This window comes from Miscanthus floridulus, chromosome 1, assembly GCF_019320115.1.
Source record: "Miscanthus floridulus cultivar M001 chromosome 1, ASM1932011v1, whole genome shotgun sequence".
Lineage (NCBI taxonomy): Eukaryota > Viridiplantae > Streptophyta > Magnoliopsida > Poales > Poaceae > Miscanthus > Miscanthus floridulus.
In genome coordinates, this window is record NC_089580.1 from 47,288,823 (window position 1) to 47,297,425 (window position 8,603).

General features: G+C 45.2%; 1 protein-coding gene and 1 pseudogene across 3 annotated transcripts; both read left to right on the forward strand.

Moving 5' to 3' along the window:
* The first annotated feature begins 211 nt into the window (after positions 1 to 211).
* Positions 212 to 3,495, forward strand: LOC136482744 (protein OSB1, mitochondrial-like). Of its 3 annotated transcripts, none has more exons than XM_066479944.1 (4): positions 212 to 900; positions 1,998 to 2,136; positions 2,616 to 2,709; positions 2,791 to 3,495. In XM_066479944.1, exons 1-4 carry the CDS (start codon positions 497 to 499, stop codon positions 3,105 to 3,107), a joined length of 954 nt encoding a protein of 317 aa, XP_066336041.1. In that variant the 5' UTR covers positions 212 to 496; the 3' UTR covers positions 3,108 to 3,495. The 3 variants fall into 3 exon arrangements, with proteins under 3 accessions (XP_066336041.1, XP_066336046.1, XP_066336056.1); XM_066479949.1 differs by having other exon boundaries at positions 212 to 867; XM_066479959.1 differs by having other exon boundaries at positions 2,841 to 3,011.
* A 153-nt stretch (positions 3,496 to 3,648) lies between these two features.
* LOC136456225 (uncharacterized) lies at positions 3,649 to 8,483 on the forward strand (annotated as a pseudogene).
* The last annotated feature ends 120 nt before the right edge of the window (positions 8,484 to 8,603 follow it).

Below are 8,603 nucleotides of genomic sequence, written 5' to 3' on the forward strand. Positions count from 1 at the left end.
GGCAACTTGCAGCCCACAAGCGCAGCCGAGCCTTCGGGCCAGGGTCGCAAACGCGCCCTTTAGGCTCGGCGGGGTGTGGTTACATGAGGAGCACAATCTTCTATTACATTTTCTTTTCTACGTTTTTGAGAGATCTTCTAAATTTCCTACTAGATAGATATAATAAGATGAGACAACAATACTCTCCATGTTTTTTTTTTTTGAAACAAAGCCCCTCCCCGTCGTTTCCGTAGTCCCTGTCCGCGAGCCGTGCTTACTGGCCTGCTGTCCGCCGCCGCCGCCGCCGCCGCTGCGCCCCCGTCCGCCCACAATCACGCCGCCATCCGCGCCAGAAGGCGTGCCCCAGTCCGCCCGCCACTAAACCGCCGCCGCGCCCCGTCCGCCCACCACCACGCTGCCATCCGCGACAACCAAAGCCGGGCCCGGTGAGATTGACAGAAAAGCTCATCTCGATGTACCAAGCCGGCAGAGAGAGCCCCTAGAAAAACATAGTAGGATGCTGCGGCGCCTCGTCGGCGGAGCGGCCACCTTGCGTTCGCGGACGCCGGCGGCGTTCCGTCGGCTGCTTCACAACGGTGGAGGAGGTGGTGGATGTAGCTCGGGGGAGCCGGAGAGCGTGGCGTACCGCATGTCGATGCTGCGGCGCCCCTCTTCCGTCAGGAAGAAGGGGCTCACCTGGAACTCGTGCAGCCTCATCGGTCGCCTCGACGCACCGGTGAGGCCGTTCGACGGTAGCTCCGATGAAGACCCCAGGGCGTACACCTTCCTCTGCGTCACCCCCTCGTCTCCCGCGCCCTCCTCGAGCTCGTCCAACCTCTCCGTTGCCTCCTCGTCGCCCGCGCCCTCCTCGAGCTCGTCCAAGTTAACGTTGAGTCCCTCGCTCCCGGCCCCCCAGCCAATGTTCGTGCTATTTCCTTTCTCGCTTGCTGCAGAGTTTTTTTTTTTCAATTTCTCCTAGAAATTGGATGCATTCTCATGTCGTCCTTCTTTTCTGTAGTATATATGATGTGGATTTCGCTTTGCAATATGTTGTTCCCGTATTTGCTCCGGCGCAAGTATGGTTTAACCACTATGTAGATTTAATATGCTTCAGTTAAAATATTAATCCCTTCCTTTTGTCCTAGTGAGTAGAAGAAATAAGTTAATGCATATATTTATCTTGTGTAAAACTTGGTGTTTTAAGCCCTATGAGAAACAAAGTGCATACGAGCATAACACAATTGAGCACAGTTCTAACAAAATCAGTAGGAACTTTCTGTTATGCCATTTACTCCATCCTGGTAATAACCCATCTTCCCTGCTTCAGTGGAGCAAACATTTAGCTCAAGGTCTGCCATCTTGGTATAAAGTAATTTGGTGCATCATGAATAGCTTGGGGCATTTCGCACCAAACAAAGTCAAAGTCATACTTCCAAATTGTTACGCATCCAAATTTGGAAGCCTTATGTTTGACTAAGGCTAAATCTTCTCATGCTTAGTGTGCAAGAATCAACTTGGATTGTTCATTTCAAAATTTGGCTTTAATGGAATGCTATGAATGTTGCTGAACAAAAATGGTTTTAGTTTGTTGGGTTGCTAATATGACTATCACAATGAATACACTGAAATAAGAAAAGCCAATCTACCATCCAAATAGAGAATGTATTCGTCAAGCAAAGAAAGCACTATTTTCCAGAAAATAGCATAAGTAAACTCATTTTCATGATACCCAGGAACAAATCAGGAGCTCCACAATGTATGCCTGATTTAACAATAGTTTTTTTCCTTTTGTTTTTCCTACTACCAGCTAATTACATATGTTCTTGTTCAACTGTTATTATGATTTGGACTGAATGAAAGTTAGGTTGTATAACTATGCTTACAGTATGAAGAACTTAAGCAAGGTTATCCAACAATAGATTTATTTATATGTTCTTGTTCAAGTAACTTTATTGTGGTTTTGGTTAAATGAAACTGAAATTCTATCGTTATGCTTCCGATATAAAAAACTTGAACAGAGTGACACTGCAGTTGAACGGTGAGCTGGCAAATGTTAGCCTAAAGCATCTGAAGCGCAATGACCTTGTTTATGTATCTGGTTGTCTGGGCTCTTATCATAAAGTCAGTCCAAGTGGTGAACGGTATATTTTCTATAAGGTCCGATAGCTGTAACTATGTTTATTATTTTCTTTACCATTCTGAATATATGCTTGTCTGTTAAAAAACAACTGTACAATTAGTGGCTCCGTAAGTCCGTAGTAGTACCACCTACCCATGTGTTGTGTCAGTAGATCTTGTGTCTTGTAAATTGTAATATACGTCTAACTGATGCACCCTTTGATGGTGAGATGTGGACATGCGATCATATATACATCTAGTACTGATGCAACCTTTGATCAGACGTGGGCTTGTGTTCATATAAATTCCTACCGTTGGTATATAAATTCATCTATTCAATGTCTTAATACCGCAATGTTGTAGACAGTTTTTTTTTTTCAATCGGATATTAGTGAACATAAATATGTGCACGATATTTACTTATTCAATTTTTCTTTGTGATGGTATTAGTTTTGTTAATTTTTTTCAGTGCACTATCGCTTTCATACATTTTTAATTGGGAACCCATCATGTTACAGATTTATGTCAGTGAACTGAATTATGTTCTTGATCAAAATAAGCCTCAGAATGACGCAGACTCAACAAGTCCACCATCAATGCCATCTGTCACCCGTAAGTTTTGCCCATTTACTCGTACAATTTTGCAATTGTAGCTATTCGTCTCTTATTAGCCCCCTTTGTTTACATTGTCAGCTCAAATGCAAAAAGAGAATGAGTGTATAGGCCGGCTTCGCTTGTGGCAGGTCTTCTTTGCCAACCCTTATGAATGGTGGGACAACCGACAATCCAAACCATGGCCCACCTACGCTGATTTCAAGCACAAGGACACTCGTGAGAAAATATGGCTTCGTCCAGACGACCCTCCCTGGGTACGAAAGCAGCTTGAATTGCATGACCTGGAAGTAGCAGAGAATGGTCACAGGGGTAACAGTCGACTGTTAAAAAGTCAAAATTGGAAAGCCCAAGATTTTGACTACTCTGATGATGTACAGCATTGTGCGGAAGCATGAATAGGACACATGACCTTGTCTGCTGAGAATGAAGAATTCACCTGGCCATTTAGGTGGGTGGGGATGCGCTTTTTCTTTGTCCAGTGATCTTACTCAATTGTATAGATGGTATGCTTGGTAGGATGTGAATATGTTTTGACTTTGCTGATTATTGGGACTGCAAGGTTATTGTGTACTTTGTAATTTTATTTATGCGTATGGCAAGGTGCAAATGTGAGGGGACATCGACATTTTAGCGAGGCCCTATCAATTAAAATGTCTCGGAGTTTGGTAAGCGATATTGTCAACTCACAAAAGGCATGCATGTATTCTTAGAATTGCTTTCAATTTTTCCTCTCATGAGTCTGTTTTGCAGCACTAGCGTGTTTGGTTTGCGTTGCCGTATGATCCGGAATGATCCGATCCAAAAACCAAAGCTAGCCGTGCCGTTTGGTCTGCCTCATCAGATGGAGATCCGATCCAAAAACCAAAGCTAGCCGTGCCGTTTGGTCTGCCTCATCAAACGGATCCATTCGTCACCGACACCGACACCGACTAATCCATGCGCAGGTCATTTCCTGTGACCATCCGGCTCCTCAGAAATCAGCGGACGACCATATTCTTCGTGGGTCCGATCCTAGCCAAGCTGAACCCACGAGAGATCAACTCATTCCGCATGATATGGTTCCTTGAACCAAACACGCTCATCCAGTCGTGCAGGAAACAAGATATCCTGGGTGGGATAACATCCTGTGCGAGATCTGTGATCAGCAGGTTTTAGCATTTCAGGATGAAACTGAAGTCAGAACCCCTGACCTATTCTGAGCTCCTGGGAACTGTTCTTCCATGCCAATTATCTTTGATCAGCAATCTGTTCTCAGTATTTCCCCTTTTTCACGAAGGAGCCCAAGAACTTTACAATGCAAGAATAGTAAAGTAAAAATTGAGACATACACTGACGCAGCAGTGCAGACCTTTTTCATGGCAACTTGATTTTGTTGCAGGCCTGCAAAGTCATGAACTACCATCTACCAGTGCAGTTCCACTACTACTACAACTTCAGTGGCCATGTCGCGGTGGCGCCGTGGCCGTGGCTGCGCATGGTGAGGTACATCACCCAAGTCTCCCATATAAGTTGAGTTTTTACCCCACTGATCTATGCCTTAGAGGTTCCAGAAATGCTATCAAAGGCCACCTCGATCTCGCTCGTCTTGGCTTTTTAGGTCCTCGCCGTGCCTCCCACCGGTGTCTTCACTCGGCTCACATAGCTCCACCCGAGCCAAGTCTGGTTCCACGGCCCAGGCGAGCTCGGCGACGCCATGTCCTCGCTGCGGTGCCCGTGCTTGCAGAGGCTCACCGTTGACAACGCCCGGGGGCTGGGCGATCTCTCTATACATTCGGAGTCTCTGCTCGTGATGGTGCACACTATTTTGACTTTTTGTCAAATTGTCTGGGTGATGGTGATATCAGGAAACCATCATTGGTAGAAGTAATCGCATGTTTTGGTTTACTTAGGACCTCAGGTCCCTCCAACATTACTCAGCACACTCATTAGTTACTATTTTCCGATATAGCTTCAAGAAGCATGAGAGCCAAAGTATTTTCTGGAGAACAAGTAGTCCAGTCTTTTAAGCAGCTCAAAATTGCCATGCTTTGTGTAAGAAACCCAGAATGAACTTGTTAGCTTATAATGACCGTTTCGTGCATGCTCACAACAATGGTCAGCTAGCAACAATACTGAAACAGCTTTAGGTTTCATTCCCCTTCTGTCACAGATGAGTATGACCCCCTTTATTTTCATTCCTTCGAAAATGCAGGATATAAGGAACTGTCAATACAAGATGGAAGACATGGTAGTGCTCCCTGACATTACGTTTTTGCGCCTAATGGTAGTGGCAAATGGACATGCCTTTGAGGCCAGCGCATTCCATGTTCTCAGATTGTCTACGGGTATAAGAAGGTTGATGCTGCTGTTATCTCCTACTCGCTCAGAGGTAAACCTATTCTTTGTTTGCCTAATACTCTCTCCAGACACGGAAAAAAAAAGGTAGCGTTTTGGTCCCTAAAAGACATTTTGATCTATTAAATTATATATCAAAAGCCACATTAAGTTAAACCATTATGCAACTATTTTTCAAGGTAGATCAGTGCATGCTATTTTTATGAAAAAGTATGTGTTTGTATTTAGTTAGACATGATCCGTAGAAGGGTGAAACACAACTCGTTTTCTTACTGGAGGAAGTATTTAACTTGCAGGGAAGTAATGGGAAAAAACCTGAATTTGCTTTCTTTTTTTTTGGCAGATGTATGATTTATTTGATATCCTAATGATAGCACTTTACTCTGTAGATTTAACTGTTGGTATACTATTTGGTCTGTAAATTGTTTCTCTCTTTCTAGTTATTGTTAGCCTGTTTGAAATATGGGAGAATTATTTATTTGGCACTGAAACAAATCAGTGTTTCGTATTTGGCACTCGAAAATTTGAACTTTCTTATCTGGCATCAAGTTGAAATTTCCTTTCGTATATGGCACTGCCGTCCATTTAGGACAGTAACGGTGTCAAGTGACCGGCAAAAAGACATAAATACTCTTATTTGCAGCAGAAACCCATGGTGCCAAATAGGGAAGTTCTAAGTATTTTCGTATGGTGCCAAATAGGGAAGTTCAGGTATTTTCATATGGACGATATTGGCCTCAACTACTTTCCTCGTCCTAGTCACTGACGTGTAGGCCCCACGCGTGCTCATAGTCAACTGCAGCCACCAGCAGTTCCCGTACGTGTGTACCCATCAACTAATTAGCGGATTGAGATGCTGCAGGCGAACCCCGGGGTGCTATATGCGTAGCGACGAAACGTTCAGCTTATTATTTCGTAGTTATATGCGAACGACTCGTGGTTCGAGATTTAAGTCGTCTGAAATCGAACTTTGTATTATGTCTGCGTGTGTGCTGCTCTAACTCATGCGTATGAGAGATTTAAAGATTTATCAATGGTCGTGTCATGTGTTCTGATTCGCTTTAGGGCTGGATTCCAAACCATATATGAACACTTAACTTGGGCATGTAAGAGAATGGCAGATTATGGAAACACTTCATATTTTAATTCGTTTTTTAGATCGGACTTCGTAACATGTTTGCATACGGTATTGTAACTTTTTGTACTCCATCTGACGGTAGTGAGCGATGAAGGACGAAGAACATTTCGCTCTTTAATAGATTTTTCTCTGATCATATATTTAGATAAATATATTGATGTATTATCAGAACGTATTTTAAAATATATTGTCGTAGATTTGATATGAAGTTAAAAAAAACTGATTAGAAACGAGCCAGAACAGTTTGACACGACCCAACTGAGGCAAACACCAGTGCACCACTACCAGTGTCGAGTGATCAGTTTGCTAGAAGTGCATGCCCCGAAAGCAACGAGTACGTTCCATCAAGCAGTCGAACTAGCGCCTGGAGCCGTGTGTTGCCTGGACATAGCCGCCGCCTCCGCCAGCTCCGGTTGCCGGCAAGGCCGTCCTGGCCCCTGCGTGCGAGACCGGCGGCGGCTCGGCGGCTCGCTCGCGCACTTGCCCGGCAGCAGCGTGGCGGCCTGCTCGCGCGCGCTCACCAGCCATGGCGCGGCTGCCTTCTCGGCCATGGCAGTCGAGCGTGCAGGTGCCTCAGCTGCTGGGGAGCCTGCTGTTCCTAGTCATCGGCAAGTCCGGGATGTACGTACGGACGCTGCGGGAGCGGAGGACGCGACGGAGCACGAGGGACCTGAGGAACTTGAGCTGCTCCGACAGCGGGAGCACCAGCGGGCCCAGGGTGGTGATGTTCGTCTTGAGCGCGTCCCCGGCGACGGCCATGAGCTCGCACGCCAGCGACACGCCGACGCGGCCTGTGCCGTCCTCGCGCTGGTACACGCAGCCGTAGCACTCGTCCGCGGCGCCTTTGTGGGTGCGCACCGTGTGCAACAGCCGGTACTTGGCGCGCCCGGCGTCGGCGCGGCGGCGCCGCCCATGCGGAAGATGCAGTTGGACAACAACGTGGAGCGGTCGTTGCCGAAGTACCAGTTGAGCGTGATGTTCTCGGTGCTCACCACGACGGCGTAGCACCCCGGGGTTCGCCTGCAGCATGTCCCTGGCGAGGTCCACGGCGATGAGCCCCGCACTGCACCCCGTGCCGCCAAGGTTGAACGACTTGACGTCCTCCCACATCTTGTAGCAGTGCACCACCATGGACGCCAGCGACGGCGTCGGGTTGAAGAGGTTGCAGTTGACGATGAGCACGCGTGAGGCCTACACGTCAGTGACTAGGATGAGGGAAGTAGTTGAGGCCAATATCGTCCATACGAAAATACTTGAACTTCCCTATTTGGCACCATACGAAAATACTTGAACTTCTCTATTTTGCACCATGGGTTTCTGCTGCAAATAAGGGTATTTATGTCTTTTTGTCAGTCAATTGACACCGTTATGGCCCTAAATGGACGGCAGTGCCATTTACGAAAGGAAATTTTAACTTGATGCTAGATAAGAAAGTTCAAATATTCGAGTGCCAAATATGAAACACTAGTTTGTTTCGGTGCCAAATAAATAATTCTCTCTTGAAATATATATGGCTGTGAACCTGTGGTGAGTCGTTGGATGGCACTAAAGCAGATCAACATCGGTAATATACATAAGAGTTAGAAAATAATATGGCACTGAACAGAAAGTTGAAGGAGTAATTGGCCTAAGTATTTATATATATATATATATTTTTTAAAAAGATAAAAAGGTTCTGTTGGTCCATTCAGAACCTATGCACTAAGATTGATTCAAAATCTCCTTAATTCTGGGCGATTAATAGCATGTTGCTGTTACATGGAATTTTCTGTGATTTTGTAAACAGAATTATGCTCTTGTTTGCTATCTTTTCTCTTGGTAGAAAATTATATTGCTGCAACTAGTTACTAGGCTCAAAAGTAGTCAGGAATCTGACTATTTACCCTCTCTCCTTTTTATCATGCAATCACCAATTAATTTTATTAAGTTAATATACTTCCTGGTGTCAGGCCCAGACTGTATGCTCATCCGATTGCATATGCCTTCAGCGAGTAGGGTGGGAAAGGGAGGAACTCTTGTTGAATCACCTTGAAGAAGTAGAAATCACTGGATGGAGAGGAACTGAACATGAAGTTGCTTTTGTGGAACGACTTTTCGATTGGGAGACAAAGCTTAAAGAGATGACAGTAAATTTCCATCGTTCGATCTCTCAAGTCAAGACCAAGGAGTTGTACCAAGTATTTCAGAGTTTCTCTAGGCCAGGAGTATGCACGAAATTTTACTTATATCAGAAGCATAGGAAGGTGTTATATGCATCTGAGTACTAGCACACCAGATTGTCAATGTAGGCACTTCTTTATGGTTTCTGTTTTCATGTTATGAACCGTATTGTATGAGAGCATCGAAATGCTAGATCTTAAAGGAAATGCTAGTCAAAGTTGAAAAATTTTGACCGGCACGTCCGTAACATCTTCTTTTC

Coding starts and splice junctions, on each gene's coding strand:
- LOC136482744 (XM_066479944.1), top strand. CDS start 497: ATGCTGCGGCGCCTCGTCGGCGGAGCGGCCACCTTGCGTTCGCGGACG. Junction 2,137..2,615: donor AACGGTATATTTTCTATAAG/GTCCGATAGCTG, acceptor ATCATGTTACAG/ATTTATGTCAGTGAACTGAA. Junction 2,710..2,790: donor ATCAATGCCATCTGTCACCC/GTAAGTTTTGCC, acceptor TTACATTGTCAG/CTCAAATGCAAAAAGAGAAT.